At 39.7% G+C, this 23,118-nt stretch overlaps 1 protein-coding gene across 1 annotated transcript in view; it reads right to left on the minus strand.

Moving 5' to 3' along the window:
* The window catches only part of Reln (reelin), a 416,018-nt gene that overhangs the window by 98,293 nt on the left and 294,607 nt on the right, over window positions 1-23,118 (minus strand). The window contains exons 21-25 of the mRNA XM_028778108.1: window positions 16,735-16,927; window positions 15,886-15,998; window positions 9,768-9,905; window positions 8,896-9,082; window positions 2,934-3,139 (exon numbers count right to left, since the gene is read on the minus strand). Coding sequence (XP_028633941.1) covers window positions 2,934-3,139; window positions 8,896-9,082; window positions 9,768-9,905; window positions 15,886-15,998; window positions 16,735-16,927 — 837 coding nt within the window. The remainder of the gene's footprint in view (window positions 1-2,933; window positions 3,140-8,895; window positions 9,083-9,767; window positions 9,906-15,885; window positions 15,999-16,734; window positions 16,928-23,118) is intronic.

Consider the following 23,118-nt stretch of genomic DNA (forward strand, 5'->3'; position numbering starts at 1 on the left):
CATCTCCCTGGCCATCCCTCTTGCACAGTCTTACTGACTGAGCTATCTCCTTGGCCATCCCTCTTGCACAGTCTTACTGACTGAGCTATCATCTCCCTGGCCATCCCTCTTGCACAAGTCTTACTGACTGAGCTATCTCCCTGGCCATCCCTCTTGCACAGTCTTACTGACTGAGCTATCTCCCTGGCCATCCCTCTTGCACAGTCTTACTGACTGAGCTATCTCCCTGGCCCCTATTCACTCGAGTCAATTTCTGGGTCATCTATTTGGCTTCATTCCTTGTCCAGTGTCTTTTCATTTTAGGATTTTAAAAAGTATAATGTATATTACTTTTTATTTATGTTCTCCAAATTTAGGTTGCTTTGTTAGCTTCTATTTCTAGACACAAAGCACACTGCGAGTGGGAATCAAACATAAACAAAGAGGTATCTTCATCTGTGATTTTCAGATTTCCTCTTTGCGACGTCTACACTATGTCCCACTTCTTTGTTGTCTTTAGTGTTCAGAGGCCTTAGTGTAGCTTTACCATTTTCTACACAGCTGTTCCCAGTCAGTATTGTCTGTCTGTTAAAGTCATTTCCCATATTTCTTGTTATTCACTGCCATCAGAGTCTTTTCTCATATCTTTCTGTTCAAAGTTTCTTTATCAGCTTAGTATCATCTAAAGTCTGTATCTAGCCTTCCATAAAAATTTTCACAAATGAAATATTTTTATTTATTTATTGTTTGTGCATGCATATGTATCTCTGTGCACTGGTATGTATATACATGTGTGTATATGTGTACACATGTGTCTCTGCATTGGTGTATATATGCATATGTGTCTCTGTGTACTGGTGTGTGTATGTCACGTGTGTGTATATGTATGTCTCTGTGCATGGTGTGTATATGTCATGTGTGTCACTGTGCATTGGTGTGTGCATATGTGTATATGTCTGTGCACTTGTTTGTATATATCATGTGTGTGTATATGTGTACCTCTGTCCACTGGTGTTTGTATACATTAGTGTGTGTGTGTGTGTGTGTGTGTATACACTGAGCATGTATGCATGTGCATGTGTGCATGTGGAGGACAGAGAACAACTTTAGGTGTTGGTTCTTGATACTTCCCATCTTTGTTTTGAGACAGAGTCTTTCACTGGCCAGGAATTTTGCTAAGTGGCACAGGATGCCTGGCCGGTGAACTCTAGGCCCCTCCTGTCCTGTCTTCTATCTTTCTACCACTGGGATCACAAGCATCATTACTATGTCTGGCTTTTCTTGTGGGTCCTGGGGACGCAAACTCAAGTTCTCATGCACCACCTAGTCCTCCGCAATTTATTCTTTTCTATTTATATTATTATTATTAATTATTATTATTATATTTTTTTACAGGTCCTCCTGAAACTTGCTCTAAAGCCCAGGTTGTGATCCAACTCATGATCCTCTTGCCTTAGCCTTCTCAATACTAGTTTTTATATGTATAAGCCACTGTGCTTAATTAAATTAAAAATTGTGTATAGTATTTGTGGTGGTTTCAATAGATTGGAAAGCTTTGTCTCCTGGGAGTGGAAACTGTTAGAAAAGATTAGTAGGCGTGGCCTTGTTGGAGGCAGTGTGTCACTGCAGGTGGGCTTCGAGGTTTCAGAGGCCCTGCCGAGCTCAGATTCTCTCCTCCCCTGCTGCCTGCAGATTGCAGTATAGAACTCAGCTCTATGTCTGCTTGCTGCATGCCATGAGGATAATGGACTAAACCATTGAAGCTGTAAGCAGGCCCCAATTAAATGCTTTCTTTTGTAAGAGTTACCATGGTCATGGCGTCTCCTCACAGCTGTAGAACACTGGCTAAAACAATATTTGGAGTAGAATTCTATAGAAAGTTGTGTCACCTTTAAGAGGACCATTTTTTTAAAAAAACAGGAAACTTATAAACTCCCAATCCACAAAATATGTAAAATTTAGGTAGCAAGATACATTTGATTTATAAAAATTAAATATGTATTTTCTTCAATATTTTTTCAACACAAGGCTTAGTTATAATGTGTAAAACAGGACATTAATGTAAATTAATATTGATTGGTGGTTAATATATAAAAAAGAATTTTATCTCCACATTAAACTAGAAGTAAAAGATTATAAAAGACATACTCTAAAAAGTGTTTTCTTGAGTAGTTCTATGTTATGTTCATATAAAATATAAAGATTAAACATAATTTCAAATACTACACAATCACAATAGAACCAAGTTTTAATACACATAATATGCCAATTGCCTGGTATAGGCATTATCATTAAATGTGAATTATTGCCCTGAACTCATGAATAGTTGTTGTCTGTGTCATTTCAGATTTCTATATACGCGTTAGTTATCTAAATAAAGCCTGGATAAGTTACATAACAGCTTTAGAAAACCCAAACTCTATAGACTTGGTCACACACCATCTAGGGCCATCCCTGGGTATAGTGTATGAAATGCAGGACAAAATAAATTCCATCTTGTGTAACTGTACTGTGTGTGCCACAGAACAAAAGCAAATCTTCAAAGGCAAAGCAGGCAAAGCTATGCTGTTTCCTCGAGCGTCTTTGGGTATCAGTGGTTAGTGATTTTCTTGGAGTCAAAAAATTTTCCAAATCTCTAAAACCAGTTTTAATCTTTTTGAGACAAGATCTCACTGTAGCCTTGACTGTTTGGAATTCATGGAGATCCTCCTGCCATAGCTTTAGAAGTGCTTTGGTAGCTTGTGTTACTATACCCAGCTAACATTTCTAAAGAATTAAATATGAGTCCAAAGTGGTTTTTGTTTAATCATTTAGATGAAAAACTTTTAGATTTGGCTTTTCTCCCAAATCTTCATGAGCTTCTGGAACTGTCAATGTTTTAGATATGTTTTAATAACAATTCAACATCTACCATCACTGAAAGACAATGGAAGGTTCACCAGATGGGAGCTTACCTGGGTTTGCTGAAGTCTGAAAAGTACATCTCTGCCAGCAGGTGCCACTGGATGCCACCATTGTTGCTATACTGGAGGAGGATACCCTCCTCTCTGCTGTCAGGCTTGTTGCATGCAGCACTCTCTCCACCGATCTGGATGTAGAACTGGACGAAGTCCACCCAAGACGTGTCCAGATCCCAGCTCACCAGCTGCCTCTTCCCAGCCTTTCAAAGGGCAGAAGAACCAAGTCATTTACTGGGAAGCTCTGGTATTTTATAGCTTGGTTTCAAGTCCACATGAGCACCCTGCACTATAGAAGACAATTCTGGGACCTGTTAATACTTAGAAGAGCAGTTCTGCTCTTCTGTTGTCTCTGCTGTGCCTGTGATTCCTGTTCCTGGATGCTCTCGCTTCATCTCCAATCACTGACACCCAGATGCAGCTGTGAGACTTGAGACTCTCCCACTATACCAAAGAACACAATCCTGGCTTTTTAAGTCTTCGAATGTCAGAGCAATAGAGAAGAAAGACCATTGACTAGTTGCATGTATGTTTGTTCATGTACACATGAATGCTTATGAATGCAAGGACCAGAAGACAAGCCTAGGTGCCATCACCTATGCAACATCCATGTTTATCTGTTTAGTTTTAGACATGGTTTCTCTTTGGCTTGGAACTTGCCAACTAGGCTAGACTGGTTGGCCAGTGAGCTCTAGGAATATGCTTGTCTCTATTCCCCTTCCCAGTGCTGAGAGCAAGCATATATCACCCCACCTGCTCTTATTTTAACTAATTAATTAATTAATTAATTATATTATTAATTTTATTAGTATATATTTTGAGACAGAGTCTCACTGTGCAGACTTTGTTTGTCTGAAACTATGTAGACCAGGTTGGCCTCAGATTCACAAAGATCTCTCTCCCTCTGCCTCTTCAGTACTGGGATGAAAGGCGTGTTAATATGCCTGGGTAGTGGGGTTTTTTTTGTTTAGTTTTATTATTCATGTGGGTTCAGGGGATTGAACTCAGGTCCTCGTGCTTCAAAGGCAAGCATTTATGGCTGAGTTGACCTTCAAGTGGGCTGGGCTTGACTCTCAGTCTCTTACTCATCCTGTTCACAAGCTGTGTGGCCTTCCTGAGCTTTTATATTCTTCAGAGGTGCAATGTGTGTAATGATACTTTCCTTATAGTGTTGTGACAATTGGATTAAATAACATGTGACATGTATGTAAGGTGTCTGGAATTCTGCTTGCATTCTTGAAGGTATATTTTTCCCAGAGACCTGCTCACAGCCCTTATCTCCAGAGCAAGTTAAAGTGAAGTGGGCAGGACAGAAGCCTCTTGGCAAAAAGGAAGTCTTACAATCTCTCCACCTGCCTTGTTCACTCTCAGATAAGATGGTATGAGGTACCATTTAAGTGAACTTTGAAACCATCCAACAGTCTCTTCTGTCCTAAAGTGTTAGACATATCCTGAAGTCCAGAAGCCCATTTCCTTCTCTTTGCTCTGTCCCTATGTGTCAGTATGCCACTATGAGGGGTCGGACACTGGTTGACAAGCAGTTGTTATTCCAGTTCTGTATAGTGGCTTCAAGCTATGGTGGAACAAAAAGGTGCATTGTGAGACTCTCCCACCTAGCTAGGTTCTACCAGAGTTAATCAGTGGACTTCTTTGGCCTTAGAGGATACCTGGGAGTTTGATCAGAAGTCAGGAAGGAAAACAGAGGTGATACATGTAGATTAGAGTGAAACTCCCACACAGTTACACAAATACCTAGTTTTATCTCCTAGCTTCACTCAGGGAGAGTTTTTCTGTCACTGTAAGTCACAGAGGTGGATATATGTGGAGCAATTAAGCTAGTAAGAGTTTTAAAACCAATTAAGAGTCTGAAAGAAATCAGGGTATCTGCAAATGACCACTGAAGGTGACTCCGATGTAGGGGTTCATTCTTTAAACCTTCAATTTCTAGCATGAATTGGGAACTCTTGTATGTGCTTTGTATTGTTTTAAACTGTTCATTTGAAATATGGTAAATGAGAAACACCTGTTTTTTCATACCCCAGGACCACCATAGACAGAGTGATGTTTGTTAAAAAAAAAAAAACCTCCAAGTGTTAGCAGGTTCATTTCAATCTAGCAAGCTTCTATGAAAAACACAGCATGTGGAAATGAGCCAGAAGGATGAGGCTCTGAGGTGAGAATTATACAAATCCAATTATCTCAATTAGCTGTTCGGAATGAGGGTCTGTTGTGAGCCCACGGCATAGGATTGTTCTTCCAGGTGACAGAGGGATTTGGAAAACTGCTTTTGTAGGACTTTTGCAAATGGTATTATACAAATGCTTGGTTTGGCACCGAGAGTGGTTTTTCATGGAGAAGTAGCACACATCATTTTTTTTTGTTGTTGTTCAGTAATCTGGAATGTTGAACATTGATTCAAAAGAAAAAAGGCTCATGATAAAATTTTTGTCATAATTTAGAATATGATGTAATAATTGCTTGAAGTTTTCCTACTTTGCAGTGGTGATGGATACATGTACATATGTGTACACACATGCACATCATGTGTTTTTGTATACATGTGTTGGGACAACAGGCTAAATGAGTATGAACTATCTTGTGGTTGTTTTGAAGAACTGTGGGAAACGCTTCAGATGTCCTAGTATTTTCAGACCTCGGGGTCTGTACAGGAGGAACAGTATGTGGAAGAAAAACAAATTTGAGTTTATATGACTTCCTCTTTTAAGGGTTCAGCTAAAATAAATCAAATTTTATCAGGCATCAGGTAATATACTGATAACAAAATCTTTAAGAATCTGTGAAATTTCACCTTATTAGTTTTTTGTATTCAAAATGCCACTAGCAAGAAAAACTTCTTATATTTACCTGAAAACAATCATTTCTTTAGAGTTTCTCCTTTTTAGGTAAATTAATTAACTCTTTAATAACTATACCACATAAAACAACATGAAGAGATGCCACAGACTGACTGTCAGAGACGATGCTGACAGTTGCTGCAGGCCCTACTCTCCTAACTTGCAGAGTTCCTATTAGTCATGTGGACAAGACTACTTAGTCTTTGGAGTATCTATTGAGATATAAATGCCTAGATCATGACAGGCATTTTGGAGTTGATCACTTTATTTATCTAGAGATCAGCTTGACTATAGAGACTGCATTCAACCTGATACTGTCAGAAAAGCAATAAAGTTAAACAATCAGTTATGTATCCAATTACAGAACAATTTCAAGAATACAGTGACTCAGGTAGTTGGGCCCAGCTCCTGTGAGCTGCCTGGAAACAGCAGCCATTAGTGGAATGTGATGAGGCTTATGTGAATTCAGAGATGGTAGAAGGCAGGGCAGTAGAGCCAAAGCAAAGGCAGAGACACCCATACAACCTTTAATCAGGAGAGATTCCTGGCTGGAGCAGAAAATGCATACTTGGAAACCCAATACAAGTGATGCATTTGGGAAAGGAGGGCCACAGGGTAGTCCAGACACTTGTCCAGCAAGGGAGAGGACCAGGGTTTTAGGTGTATTAACTTAGGGTGGTGGGCACATGACCTTGGCCTCTTTTTTGGCTGCCTGTTCATCATTTCAAATGCTCTGTAGTGGGGAATGCCCGGCTACTTATTTCATATCTCTGCCAGGATACTGTAGTCAAAGTTCTCTGAAGCAATCCTCCTGGGACACTGAGGTATCACCTGGAGACACTCCCTGTGGAAATGTGACAGTCCCACTCTTGCCAGTGATAGTCCATCTGACATAGGAACAGGAAAGTGATCTCTGAGTACAAAATACTCAGAGAGTCCACCTAAGCTTTCCTTATTTGATTGCATGGACCCAATTTTCTACTCTTTTGGTTTAAGGTATTTTTTTCCACTTAAAATTCTAAACAGATGCTACTAAAGAAAAAAAGGAAAAAAGGGAGGGGCTGAGATTTTTTTACAGAAGTCCAGAGGGGAAGGCTGCATTGAGAGATGAAGGGAAATTTTTCACTTTTGAAATGATGATTTTTAAGTACAAAGGCATATATGGCACTAATTTACAATTGATTCTCATAAAAGAGTAGCAGTGATGACTATGCGTATCACGCCCAATGAGAGTCTTTGTTCCTCATCTGCACTGACTGACTTATTACCCCCAATTTTCCACTTTACAGACACGAATACTGAAATACACAGAAATAACTCTCCAAGGCAACCAGCACCTGAGCTCTGGAACACAGTATACTTGGACAGTCTGACTTCAAGACAGATAACTTTGAATCAAGTTGAAGGAATACTGATTTGTAATCCAGGACAGTTTTACGCTTAAGATTTCCATGTATGTATATGTACATACTTTTACCAGTGAAAGACTTATATTTTAAATGTTATTTTAAACAGATACTGACAGCAAGCATAGCCTCCCATTCTGCAGAACCACATCTCCACTGGATATTGGCCATGCATTGGCTATTATCCCTAAAGACAGTAATGAGAGGATTTTCAATGTCAACAGCCAGAAAATGAATCCATCCTGTTTCTATCCTTCCCCTGTCTTGGTTTCTTGCTGATTCTTTGTTTTGCACCTACATAAAAACAAAACCTGAACCTATTTTTGCACTTGTATGAGTTAACTTGTCTTGGATTTTGGCCAAAACGAATCCTGCAATGTATCGGCCCTATGGTATATCATTCACACCTGCTTACTTGCTATAGGATGTAAATAAAGTGAGACATTTCTAATTGTCCCAGAAATGGTGACTGCAATCCCTTCTATAAAGAAGTGACATCAGGCACTTCACATCCTAAAGACGATGTCAATAATTAGGGCTAGACATGACACTTGGGTTGGAGCCTGTCCAATCTTTTATGCTTATATAGGAGATGAACCAGAGAAGAACAGAAAACAATGGACCGCCTGTACTGTGCCATGGGAGGAGGGAAAGAGGCTCCACTCAACCTCAGCAAATCAGTGTGGACTGGACTGGGGGTATTCAAAGAGAATTAGTCTTTGCAGTCCTGCCTGGCATCTGGGTCCCTTGTTGCTATTTACCAATTCGTATGCCAAATTAGGTGCTCCAATTAGGATAGCTGAACATTTCAAGATCAGCTGTATGCACCATTCACTAGGGTCTACCAGCAGTTGCTAAACTAAAGCAAAACAGCTTCTAAGATGTTTGCCCAACACAGATAGCTGCTCAGTCCCCCTAGGGATAGCTCGGTATACACTTCCATCCTACCATCCTTCTTTCTCCCTCCAACCAAATTCCTGAGATTTACAGAATGACAAATTCATAGAGTTTTCTATACAGTTGACATTAACTTAATCTATATAAGAACACTAATGAAGTGGACTCTCTTATTGTCTCCACTTTATGGACAAAGAGGCTACGTGAAAAGACAATTAACTAATGTGCCTAGAGTCATAGAGCTAGGAAATGGTAGAAACCGACAGGATTTCACACGTAGAGCTTCGTCCTAACCTCTAGGCTCTTTGGTCCCTGTCCCTGTTCATCTGTTGCCCCTGGCTTGCTCTCTCCCATATTCTACAAAGGGAAGAATGAAGACAGATTAAGAACCTGTTCCAGTCAAGGATGCCCAAGACATAAACCTGCATAGCACTGGAGTATAGGAAACCAATAGGATTTAAATCAAATGCAATAGTCTTGTCATGTGTGGGAATCTGGGATATCACTCAGTGGTAGATGCTTGCCTCCCATGTCAGTCTCAAGCACTGCACAGAATAGATGCTGTAGAAACACTAATCTGGCTTAACATAGATTCAAAGTAACTGAAACCAATAATAAAATGAGTTTCCCAAATGTCACAAAGGGACAGGAATATGGCTATTCCCAGTCAAAAGTAAAGGGTGTGAGAAGCAGTAAAATCACTTTATATCTGTACCTGTAGAATTTGGGATGCCTGTGTACAAGTCTCATGTCGAACCAGTCACTACCCTGATGGCATATCATTTCAACTCCTAGCCATACCTTGCTGAAGTATAGAGAAGATCCAGAAGACACGACCCCACAGCCTTGCTCAGGTTTTACAACTTCTCCCCCAATAACTTCTTGCCAGTCTGAGTCCCAACTGCTTGGGTTCTCAAAATCTGACATAATTGTGGAAGGAAGTGCAGCTTCTGGGTGGCATTCAGTGCCCTGGTATCCCTGGTCACACCTGTGGGGAGTGCATAATAAGCAGGTCATCTGAAACACAATGGCTTCCCTACTTACAATGTTCCCAGGACAGTTCCTCCAGGTCTCATCCTTGCTATTTTATTTATAGCGTTAATGTGTATATGATATGGCACTATCGCCAGTTCTTTAACATTCCTCAGGATGAGCAGAATCTTAAGTTAGAAGTATTATGTTAAAATTGTGGAATTCAAGATAAAGAAGTAATGGAGAAAAATACATTGGCTTATGTTTGTGCAAGAGATGGGAATTTCTCATTGCTTTAAAAATATCATATATGTAGGCTCATTTATTCAACTAACATGTCACGCTGGTGATATTTGGGGCCTTTAAGGACACTTTCTTCCTGTGGGCACAACTTTGAGCAGTGTAGGAGAGAGTGATACAGTATTTGCCTAATTGAAGTTGATCAGGGAGGGATGGGAAATTCCAGCAGGACTTTCACAATAAACCCAGCAGGGCTTCTTTTGAGTTTGGATTTAAAGGTTCAGAGTATGTGACTTCACATGTAACAACATGTTTCACATGAAAAATAAGAACGGAAGGGAGACTGGCTTGCTTTTGGCTATTTTGTAATGTATAAGTTTTTGCACTGACTGGGAATATAACTGCTGGCATGAACCACAGAAACAAACCCAGGAGTGGGTCATACTCTCGGGAGCACATACCTGCACACGCCATGGTCACATGAGCCATGCCCACTGCACATGTTTGGGCATTGCTGCCCAATGTAAATGTTGTCTAAAGCCCACTCATCCTGGACTGTGTAATAGCTCTGACTCCAGCGGAAGCGGGTGGCACCGGACCTAAGAACAGAACAGGCAATACCGGTTGAACTATGGTGTTTCTCACTAAAAATACCAGAGTTCAGCACCTTTCTAATAACAACCCCTACTTCCCTCCCTGAACATCTGTTTGGGTTCCCAGCATTTGTCTTTGGCTTCATTTCCACTCAATTATTTTGCAATTCATCAATTCTATCATGAAAGAAAATTGAAAAAGAACCTGCCCATATTATGCTTCAATCTTAATCTAGTTGCAGCATTTCAAAAAAAGTAGAAGGCCAGTCTTTCTATCGTTACTCAAAAATTTGATTCTAGAACTAAAGAACATTCGTAAGTAAAAGCTACCTATGAAATGAAGTATACCTTTCACAGATGAGAATACAAAATATTTTACCTAGAGTAATAGAATTTCTCAAAACAATCATACAAGTCACTATTGGAAAACTTTAATTTGGTTGAGAATATAAAACAAACCTTTGGCATGAAATTTTGGTGTAGAGAAGACACACTGAAAAGTGTTATTTAGAAAGAAGATCATCTGCATGTGAAGACATGCTTATTTATGAAACACAAACTTGCTTGACTTTCATGGGCCAGCTGACTTTAAATAGAGGTGAAAAGGTGAACACAAGCACTTGGGGTCTCAGGTCATTGAAGTTGGAGTCTTAAGAAGACACTTTGAGGGATATATAAAAGCAGACTTAAAGCCTGTGACTGCTTGAAAACATTTTTGCAAAATTTACAGAAAAATCTTCACGCGTAGGATTTTCCAGAGATCTGTGGTAAATTCTTTTTGTCAAAGTGCTAAAACACCATCACCATCACTACCAACAATACAATAACATGGCAACAACAACAAGAACACAACGAAACAATATAACAACAACACAACAACATCAATACAGCACAATATAACAACATGACACAACACAACAACATAACAACAGCAATATAACCACACAACAATACAACACAACAACACAATACAATAACATAAAATCAACAGCAACAACAGCAGCAGCAGCAGCAGCAGCAACAGCAAAGAATGTGCAGAATTCTTGTGTGTGTTTATCTTTGTTAATCACAGCACTCTCTAGCACACTCTGTAGATACACTTGATCGCTCTTTGAATGATCTATAATAACCTGCACCAATTATGCATACTGACCACACCATAAGTGTACAACAGTTAAAAATCAGACCAAGCATTTATTTGTTTATTCTTTCAATGAACTGTTGCTAATGGTCTGTGTTTTTATTTGTAGCAGGAGATTCCAGGGTCCATGGACAATCCCAGCAGATAGGTTTATTTGTGTATCAGTACTTGTCATGAAAATAAGACAGAGATATCTCTGTGGTAGTGGCTTTTGCTCATAACTTAACAGCCATCTTGCTTTACATGGTACTATTACCAACTGGCTTTTAGAAAGCCTACAGCAAAAGTAGAGTTCATTAGAGTACTGTGGTGGTTGGCCTCGGAGGCCCATATATTTCAATGCTTGGTCATCAGGAATGGAACTACTTGATAAGGAATAGAAGGTATGGTTTTGTTGGAGGAAGTGTGCCACTGGGGGTGCACTTTAAGGTTCCAAAAGCTCACACATACATGGCCCATAGCCTCTTCCTGCTGCTTGCAGATCAGAATGTAGAACTCTCAGCTACTTCTCCAGCACCCTGGCTACCTGTGTGCTGCCATGTTCCCCACTATGATGACAATGGGCTAAACCTCTGAAACTGTAAGCCAGTCCCAATTAAATGCTTTCTTTTATAAGAGTTGCCTTGTTCATGGCATCTCTTCACAGCAATAGAACAGTGAGTAAGACGAGTCTAGTGTTCTATAGAATTGGACAAAGAAAACTCAAGGACATGATGACTCATGTTACCATGAAAAGGAGAGACTGCTCTATTCTTCTAAAACTGAATATAATCTGAGTCATGTCCAGAGTACCAGCTGACCAGGCCCTGGTCTTCTGAGATGAAGGAGAACATTCATCTCAATAGCTGGTACAGGAATAGAATAAATTAGGTGCTTATAAAATAGTGTGCTAAAGATGAGTTAAACACATTACAAGAGGAGTCTGGTTCTGACTTCCAAAGGTAACAGACTGAAGAGTGCACCAGGAACCAGGGTGAGGCTCCCAAGACTCCAGCTTTACAGCATAGCAGTTGTGTGATCATTACTAAGTACTTCAAGCTGCCAGAGGTTTCTAGTTCCTCATTTCTCCAATAAAGAGTATGGACAGATTGATGTTCAGGATCCCTTTAAGTCTGACTCCTTTAGTGGGTGTTTATTTTTCTCATAGACAGATACCTTTTTGAGTACTGGTGGAAATCTTGTTTTGAAGGCTTTCTCCCTTTAGCACTAAAATTGGGTGGGGGTACTGAGGAGCCCTGCTTAGGTTTCCACTTTATGTGCTTATAGCCATATGTGTATGCTAAGGAAGGGATCCTTGTGCTCGTAAACTCTTGAAGAGGGATTTCCTTGCCACAGAGAATTTAAGGTTATCTCACTTAAACATACTCTACATATTGATGTCAACTAGGAGAAGAGCCAGGAAAAAGAAGTTGAATATTTGATTGGATTCCTTTTTAGTGAGAAAAAAATTAATTGTGCGAGCCATCTCCAGCAGATTTCATGAGGGAAGGTGAGGTGTGATCACACTGATTTACACACTCACCACTGTGCAATGCTGTCCTCAATACAGATATTTCATCTGCCAATCCATTCTATCATCTGTCTGTCCATACATACATCTTCTTTGAAGAGGTCACCACATAACACAGACTTTCATTTAAAACACAGACGTCAAACTATGCATTTCTAAAAGCAACAAAACTTGAGTCTTAATATAACGCTTCCTCTCATAAACTTCAAGACCAAAGCATACTGGCATGCACTCATTTCTCCATGCTTATATAACCTGAAGAGTCAAAGTAAATGAAGGCTTACTAAATTGTATTTTCCACCTTTAGCATTCCTGTAGTTACATTTGCTCAATTATTCGGAGACTCATCCAGTGATTTAGGTGTTGACTTGTTTATGAAGTCAGCAACTGACAGCTGTTTGGGTCTCATTAGGCCCTGTTCTTATGTAAATATCCCTCATAAAAATGAAATTAATTTTCATTGGGTAACAAACACTCAGTTCCTATATAATGTAATTTCACTGAGCAGGTGTATCCAGCAGCCATTTCCACTTGACAGTTATCTGATCGAGCACATTTTGCAAAGCTAACATATCTGGGATAATGCAAGGACCATGCTTGCTTTCAGGTACTCAGTGTGTTTTTGCATACATGTTGGAATCAAAACAGAGCAATGATTTGGTCAGAGAAATAACATTCCTTCAAAAGAATCTCCCTATTTCCCCACTGGAATGCTATCTGCAAAAACTTGAAATAAACATAATAAAAAATTACCAAGGATGTTGAGGAGACTAAATAGGTTCAATCTTTAGAGTACAGACTTATGAATTATAGACTCAAAAACAGAGCAATAACCAGCTTAAAAGTTTTTTCATGTAGCAGTAATATTTAGATTAACTATGAGTCATTGGGAACACTGAAATAAATACTATACTGTGCTGTTTGTTTCCTAAAGTAATATTTTCACCCCTCCAAGAAGTCTGAAGAAAAATTGCAAAAGGAGAATTAGATTACGGAGTGCATGAGCCCAAAGGCACATGGTCACTAGAATAATTTTTTATTTGAAAACAATATATTCAAATTTTTTATTTTGTGTACAAAATACTGTTTCTCTAATGGCATTTTCATATACATATATGATTACATTGTGCACATATTGCCCTCCACATCCCTATTTTTCCTTCTTGGCCCCTTCCTGCCCCAAATAGGTTCCTCTGTTTTCATGTCATATATGTACATGTATGTACATGTATGTACATGTATGTACATGTATGTACAGTGCACAACCTCTTTAATTCACTGATGCACTTTAAGTCAAAGTTCTATTTAATTTCTAACAATCCATGAAGACATCTAGTATAGTACAGGCACTCTAATGAATGTACAGGTCATTACATTCCCCCTTAAGTGTCCAATTAACATTGATGAGGATTAACCTTTTCTATTAATAACATTCAGTTCAGAGATGTAATATTTTAGACTAAGAAGTGAGTGGAACATACCAACTGAGTGCAGAACAATATACAAAGGTTGGTTGGTTTTCTAATAGGAAAATACTTTTTGGATAATACCTAATCTATAATAAATGAGAATGTTGGTCCAGGGCTGGAGAGATGGCTCAGTGGTTAAGAGCACTGGTTGCTCTTCCAGAGGCCCTGGGGTTGATTCCCAGGATCCACTGTCAGTAAATCCAGATCCAGGGGACCTAATGCCATCTTTGGCTTCTGAAGGTACCAGGCACACATGTGGCACAAAAATACACATACAGCAGAACACTCATGCACATAAAAACAAAGGATGATGTTGGGGGTAGCACATTTCTAGGCATAAAAAGACATTTCTCAACACACTGTCAATATTATCTTAGGATTATCATTTTGAAACTGAACGACACATGCCAATGAGTAAAATCACTCGATGTTTTTCTTAATAATGAGAGAAATAAATTTAATTATGCAACAATGAAGACCAGAAACCCTCAGGAGTTTGCACTCAGAGTGATCAGTGTTTTGATTGTTCGAGGTGTTGTTTTACAGATGCTTTCATTGAAATATATACTTGGAATGTCATTGAAATTAAATAAAAATCTTGATTATATTCCCCGCAGTAGACACAAGTGTAGAATATTAAAGAAGGCAAGAACTTATATATCAAGCATCAATAGACTATCTTGGAAATGGCTCACAGTGGGACATTAAAAAAAAACTCGTTGAAATCAAATTTCAAGCATTTTCTTCCAACTGACATAATGAAGCACTGGGAAAACAATCAGGGATCCTTTCACACACAGCACAGACATCCAGTCAACAGGAGTGGCACAGGAAGAACAATCAGGGACCCTTTCTCACACAGCACAGACATCCAGTCAACAGGAGTGGCACAGCAATCTCCAGCAGTCCACTTGACTCTGTGAGGTGTCTCACTTGTATATATGAAACAATCGAAGAAAGATTTGTTCAGTCATTTTCTCTTCATAAAAGGGGCCTTGAAAGCAGATGTCACAGAAAAATACAATGCTCATCTTGTTCATGCTTTCTCTTCTATACACATCCTAGAATCCTAGAATTCCAGGGCTGTAGGAACCTTTAACATAAACTAATTCAAATGATCCATACACTAGAGGATTCTGCCTTGAAGAGGCAGTGCTGGTAAGGAATATGTGGCTGGTTTAATCACTGGAGGAGCTTTCCTGAGAATTCAGACCCAGTTTCTAGTCCAAGGCCTTGTCTTTGGACAAGCTTCTGCTGGGAAAGGCTTTAAATATCATCCACAGCACTGAATAAAAGAGGGAAGGCACAGACATTGCAGCGTTTTACTGAATAGGCTAAGATGAGAAAAACAGTGTCTGCAAAAAACTATTGTGTTTTTTTCTTTCCTCTTCTCAACTGTTCTTTCTTCCTTGTTTACTGTGGCCTTGTCCTCCGAGACACAACTTCTATTGTTACTAAAAAAGCGTGACTAGGAAAAGAATGCGTGTTAAGTTTTTTGATATAAAAAGTTGGGCTCCACAATGCAATGAGAGAAAAGAAATTTGTAATCCAAACGACTTAGGTTTCTAGATTCCTTACATCATTTTGTCTTGAATGCCAAATGTAAAGAAGTGGGCTCACTGAGCTCTGCCACAAAAACAAAATTTCAAGGCAAGAAGAGAGGCCAGAAGCAGCTGACACTGTAAAATAAAATTGTCATATTTCTCATTAGCTCCATTGTCTGCAACCCTGAGTATTAAGACACACGGGGCTTCTGGGTAGGGAGAGAACGATCTTAGAAGTCTGTAGACCTTATCTTCACACTAAGTCCTGCAAAGTCAGAGCAAGAATGGAAGTGAGGACACATTTAAGGGCATTGTTTCTTACCATGTCTTCTGAGGAAGAACGACAGTGAGTCTTCTCCACTGTGTGAACTCACTGGCGTGGTAAATACTGGGCGACGTAAATTCCTGGCAACTTGGCATACTGGGAAGGCATTCCTAAAAGAAGAGGAAGAAGCCAAACTCAATTTCCATTTATCCACTGGACATGTTTCATCTCCCACTGCAAGAGAAAAAGACCTTCGAGAAAGCTAATGGCCATAGTTTTAGCAACTGGTACTAGGGATTAAATTTATGATCTTTTCCTCTGTGAAGCTAAAATCATTTGGGAAGTAATTACAACTGAGATATCACCATAGAATTAAACATTTTTCAATTTTCACCACAAATGGAAATGGATGAGGATTCATTTTGATCTATTAGCACGAGCATTTATAAAATTTATCTTATGCATTGTAATATTTTTACATTTATTACACTGTCAGAATATTGGTGTGTGTGTGTTATGTAAAGTAAATTTATTCCAAAAATTAGATTATAGTTCTTAATTGTGTGTTTCTAAGGTACCACATTTCTTATGGTAAAAGAAGAACATGGATGGGAAAAGAACAGAACAAAATATGCCATAGAGAAAGAAGAGACACATTTTCAGAGGAAGAGAGCTAGAGAAATAATATTCAAAACACACTATCAAGAGTGTCCAGCCTTGGGTTCTTCTTCTTATTGTTTTATTTTATTTTTTATTTCCAATTGCTCTTTGATATCTGATACTAGTGGGGAATGGCCTCTTTGTGAGATTTCTTACTTGATGTCAATTCTAGGTTGTATAATATTGTTTCTGTTTTAATTAAAGGAAAATGGCACTAATCATGAGCTTTAGAGAAAACATACGTACTTCTTGTACAAGGTGCCATGTAAGGCCATGGTTGGCTGAGTACTCCAGCTTCACCTGGTTGTCCATGTGGGGAGTGTGTTTCCGGCCACATCCCATCACTAGGCTGAACTGAATCATATAGGATGCTCCAATCTGCATGGACTGTGTTTCCACATAGCGCATGCTTGAGGCAAGCTTAGAATCTCCAGTAAAACTGAAAGAAACAAAGTAGAAATTGGATACTTCTACAAGCACTGTGTCAGGGAAGACTGAGTTCCTGTTCTCACAGTTTGCTCACACAGTTTCACTTCACTCATTTAAACTTATCTGAGTTGTAGAATAGGTTTCAGTAAGTCTAACAGATTCAATTTAAACCAAAGAAGACGTTTAAAAAACATTAATATATCAAGTTTTTCAAATGTATCTGAAACTGAGAACTCATATGTTACTCTCATTAATGTTGGCAGCTGGAATCTATCCCAATGAAACAATTCTAAATGCAAAGACAATTTTATAAAAAACATGGTGAATATTAAATGATTGTGGATATTACAAGCTGGCAGTAATCTCAGAGCCTACCTAGGGAGAACTGGGAAAGCATAAGTAAACTGGAGTAGGCACCTGGGAGAATACCATCTGCATTCAAATACTGATGACGATGATACAAGTATATTAAAACATATTATGATTAAGTTTTAATACTATCCACAAAATGTGGAAGATTACACAAAATATTTTTAATGCTCATGAATTCAGTATTAAAAATCTTTAATACACTTTTAATCTTTGTGCTCAAAATCAGTCAAATTCATGTTTTGAATGTCACATCAGTACCCTGTGACTACAGTGGCAAGTTGATTGCAGGAAGACAGAGGAATTATCATTTTTAGAAGAAAAAAAGAGAAAGAACTCAAGGGATTTGTAATCTATCCAGGATTAAACTATGGACACGTTTGCATTTCAGTGACATGGATCACTTAAGCCACTCGGGTGCCAACTGCACTCAAATTCCCTGAAAATGTGTCTTCCACTCTGAAGCAGGCCCAGCACCATCCAACAATCTTCTCTAGTATACATACATATGCACATAGAAAAATGTACACACTTCCTTAGAGGGCATTATTTAATAAGTGGACTGTTGCCCACCTGTTCATTGTGGATTGAGAATCAAGGTTCTAAAATACAGACTTTCTCAACAATGAATAATAAGCACTATTAAACTGTTTTTAAACTAAAACTTTTTACTTGAATGACAAATATGGAAAGAAAACAGAAAGCCTCAATGTCTAATGTTCAGGAGAATTCCAGTAAATGCCATATTCATTCCTACAGGCCTTGTAAATGTAGCTAAGAAATAGAAAATGCACAACTTGCTTATGATTAAGAATGCAGCTGATCTAGAACAAAGAACTAATTACAGGCAGGAATCTAAATTTTAGACTAGAACAAGGAAGTAGGCTTCAGACATGAAAATGACCTTGGGCTAGGACAGGGAAGTAAGCTCAGATAAGGTCATCCTGATAAGTCCTTAGAAACGGTGATCACAGGAGTATTCACATAATTGGGTTTAATGCCTTGCTTGTTCTTTGACTATGACTACTTATTTTATTGTCTTGCTTGTTCCTTGACTACTTGCATCTATTGCATTGGTAGACCCTCAACCTAGAACTGACCTTAATACATTCATGTAATCAAAACGGTATAAAAACATAAAGAGGAGGGGGGGATGGGATGGAGGTTCTAGGGAGGAGAAATGGGGAAAGGGGATGACATCTGTATTGCAAATAAATATCCAATAAAAAAATTAAAAGGGAAAAAAAAAGAATGGAGCTGATCATTTGCTGAGTCTCAACCGAATCCAAAGACTGGGCAACGTGCAGTGCCCACATTATCTTCCTCACGGTCAAGCTTACAGTGATGCTGAGTAGTAGGCACAATTATTTCTTTTTAATGGACATGGACAAGGAAACAGGGGGAATGGTAAATGGTGAGGTCTCAATGAGAATCCAGCACTGATGGACTCCAAAGCCCTGCTTTTGTAGAGTGAAAAATTATGAAGATTGTTTTATAAAATATATATATATATTATTCTTTAGGTTTTTCTTTAAAAGGGCATGGAAAATTCTCTCTGAAGCAAGCTAAGAATGTGAAGCAAGCTAAGAATGTGTGCAGGCTAGTTACAGGAACTTGCTAACCACAAAAAGAGAAGAAAAGAATGCAAGTCAGCTAGGTGGAACCAAGAAGCTGGTGACCACAATGACAGGGCAGGACCACATTTTTGAGAAGAATAGGTATACAGAGTGTTTTTCTCATGACCCTGACTCATGTAGGTTGGGTTCCTCTGGAATTTTCCGCTATTTTTAAGATTATGTCTCCTTAGCAACCCTCTTACCCCCTCCACACTCTGGTTTGTGGTCTTCCCCTTTAAAAACCCTTCTCAGAACAGCTGTCTTTGTCAATTCAGCTCCTGCGTGAGCAGATGAATTGACCAACAGCTAGCTGTTCCGCTCGAATAAACCTCTGCTGTTGCATCCAGTATCACTGTCTTGCGAGAATTACTGGGTGGTCGAGTCATCCTGAGACTTGAGTAAGGGTCTCCCCGGAGTGGGGGTCTTCACTTTCAATTACTCTAAGATTGAGGGAACCATTGCAACTTGAAATAAAATTTCTTACAGCTATTTTATAAACCATGAGCTATCAGTTATTATGTAGTTATATTGTGATGTGAAAACTGTAAAACCGTGACTTCTTTTTATGCCAGAATGCACAACATGTTACCCTGAAAGTATAAAGTGTTGGATTTAAGTTTTAGCACCACTGGTGCAATGAAAGTCACAGAACAAATGCAGCAATGAGCCGTGTAGGTGCAAACCTGTCTGTGTCACTCCCTTGGTTTTCCAACTTTAAGAAGTGTGTGTGTGTGTGTGTGTGTGTGTGTGTGTGTGTATGAGAGAGACAGAGAGAGACAGACACAGACAGACAGAGACAGGAGAGACAGAGACAAAGCAGGGACACAGAGAGAATTAAGTGCTGTTTTTAGCTCTGAGAGTTGCTTTGTATTATCACTTAGAATGGAGGTTATTAGACACCCAACAAGGCTTCATTGAATTTGTTTTGCATTAAAAAGACATCCTCTGTGTCCTGGATGCCTTCGGAGAAAGCCATGTGTGCAACACCACACAGTCTGCCATGTACAGTCCCACATTCCCTGACCTCAGCACTTGTGAAAACATTTAAGATTATTTCTGAGGAGGTTCAGAGAGTTCCTTATATGAGGCAGAAGCAGAAGGAAATGCTATGATTTACACACATTGCCTGCACCTCTGTTTTGCATGGTTACATGCAAGATTTAGCCATGAACTCAAACCTGAGAGAGGGTTCCAAGTTGCTAAGGTATCAAGAAAAGAACAAGTTACAAAGTATATAATTCAGCACTGACAACAACAGTGCTGTAACACCTGCATATACCTGCTGTTAAGTAGGTGCCTGGAGCTGTTTGTGGCAGATCTTTTTGGGTATGCACATGCAGTGGTCAGCCAGTCTCTTTTCTCTCCTGACCTTTCAGCTAGTCACACTGTGTGCACCAATTAGATGCAAGAGGAAGAGTACCTTCCAGTGATGGTCACACTGTGTGCACCACTCTGTCTTCCAAGAGAGATGGAGGGTTGATTTGCTTATTTGGCTTTCAATTTTTTTTAATGAAACTTTTTTTTATAAATAAAATATATTCTGATCACGGTTTCCCCTCTCCCAACTCCTCCTAAGCATGGATGAGATTTGGCTGCCATATCGTTTCATAGGATAGGACTTCCTCTTTAGCCTGGCAGGTCTCATCTAGTGGAAACTCTGCGGGCTTCCTGTGGATAGAATCCTTTCTGCAGGGACTTCGAAGCAAGAAGGCATGGACCACTCTGACTCTGGCAGCCTTGTTAACTGTTCTCTAACCTGTGCTGTCTCTCCCAGGACAGCTTGTTAGAAATGAAAAATCAGAGTCTACTTTTGTTTATGCTACAATCAGTCTTGTTTTTGTTCTAACCTGGAACTAAATGCGTTTCTAACTTCACAGTACCTATGATCATGTATTCTGATGCCTAAGCTGAAGCAACAGGAGAGAAGCACGGACATACACACTTTAGCAGTAGCCCATTCGCAGCATAGGCTCATGTGACTTTTTCTGACTCATGTGAGATGAGGTGAAAGCCAGAGGCAATGAGTCTGCTGTTCCCCTTCCTAATGTTCTTATTCAGCTGGGGTTTGGAAAGAAGAGAATTTGGTGAGCCGAGTCCTTCCATTTACAGAACTGCTCCTCTTTGCTGAGGCAATGAACAGATTGGGAAAAGATATTTTCCAATCCCACATCCGATAGAGGGCTAATATCCAAGGTATACAAAGAACTCAAGAAACTAGACTACAGACAACCAAATAACCCTATTAAAAATGGGGTACAGAGCTAAACAAAGAATTCTCAGCTGAGGAAACTCAAATGGCCAAGAAGCACCTAAAGAAGTGTTCAGCATCCTTAGTCATCAGGGAAGTGCAAATCAAAACAACCCTGAGATTCCATCTCACACCAGTCAGAACGGCTAAGATCAAAAACTCAGGTGATACCAGATGCTGGAGAGGATGTGGAGAAAGAGGAACACTCCTCCATTGTTGGTGGGACTGCAAGATGGTGCAACCACTTTGGAAATCAGTCTGGCAGTTCCTCAGAAAATTGGACATAGCATTACCTGAGGACTCAGCTATACCACTCCTGGGCATTTTCCCAGAAGATGATCCAACACATAACAGGGACACATGCTCCACTATGTTCATAGCAGCCTTATTTATAATACCAGAAACTGGAAAGAACCCAAATGTTCTTCAACAGAGGAATGGATACAGAAAATGTGGTACATTTACACAATGGAGTATTACTCAGCTATTAGAAACAATGAATTCAATAAATTCTTAGGTAAATGGATGGAACTATAAAATATCCCAATCACAAAAGAACACACATGGTATGCACTCACTGATAAGAGGATATTAGCCCAAAAGCTCACAATATCCAAGATGCAATTCACAGACCACATGAAGCTCATTAAGAAGGAAGACCAAAGTGTGAGTGCTTCTTAGAAGGGGTAACAAAATACTCAAGGGAGCAAATATGGAGACAAGGAGCGGGACAGAAACTGAAGGAGGGGCCATCTGGAGACCATTCCATCTGGGCATCCATCCCATGTGCAATCACCAAAGGTAGACACTGTTGTGGATGTCAGAAAGTGCATGCTGACAGGAGCCTGATATACCTGTCTCCTTAGAGATCTGCCAGAGCCTGACTTATACAGAGGCAGATGCTCACAGCTAACCATTGAACTGATCATGGGGTTCCCAATGGAGGAGTGAGAAGGAGCTGAAGGTTCTGAAAGGGTTTGCGGCCCCATGAGGAGAGAGCAACAATACCAACCACCAGAGCTCCCAGGGTCTAAACCACCAGCCTGAGAGCACATAGGGAGGGATCCATGGTTCCATCTGGATATGTAGGGGAGGATGGCCTTGTTGGTCATAGGTGGGAGAGGAGATCTTTGGTGCCATGAAGGCTGGACACTGAGTGTGGGGGAATTCAAGGGTGGGGAGGTGGGAGTCGGGGGATAGGTAGGGGTACATCCTCATGGAAGCAGGAGAAAGGGGGATGAGATAGGGGGTACTTGGGCATGGGGGCAATGGGGTAAGGAGATAGCATCTGAAATGTAAATAAAATACCCAATAAAAAATTTTAAAAGAAAGGAAAAAGTGAATCGAACATCTCCTGTTGGAAACACTGAAATGCAGACAACAGCCCAGATCCCCATTTCAGGGATTTCTGGGGACAAAATACATTGGGAATTGGGATGCTTAGCTTTATTATGATGTCTTGCAAGGGTGTTTCAAAATCAAGAAACACTTTTTAAAAACTGACTGCATCTACTTAAAAGATGTAATGAGAGACTGAGGATAGCTCTTTACATTTCACAGGGTTACCCCTCTGCATTTCCATACCCAGGAAGACTTGTCAAACAGATAACACCTTAATGTAACTTGTATAGCCAAGGGTCAACACTTACTCTCTTGTGGAGTACCTTTGTCTCTCCCCGCTATGGGATAGTGGACCTCCTTTTAGTATCAGATTGGAAGCCTTTTCTCCAGGGGAGGAAGGGGTTCATATGTCACTCATGTAAGCAAACCCTAAAGATGCAGAATTATGCCAGAATCTCACAAAAGCAACCTGTGTGGGACACTTTGGGTTTTTAACATCAAGATTTGACCTTTGAGTCAAGACCATCTGGGAACCATAAGTGGGAAAAAGTGAGAGGTAGACTTGCTGTTCTCAGGATTACACAGTTGATAAGAAGTCCCCAGAAGTGTTATAGAAAGCATTTCTGC

This window comes from Grammomys surdaster, unplaced genomic scaffold, assembly GCF_004785775.1.
Source record: "Grammomys surdaster isolate TR1022 unplaced genomic scaffold, NIH_TR_1.0 325, whole genome shotgun sequence".
NCBI classification, from domain to species: domain Eukaryota; kingdom Metazoa; phylum Chordata; class Mammalia; order Rodentia; family Muridae; genus Grammomys; species Grammomys surdaster.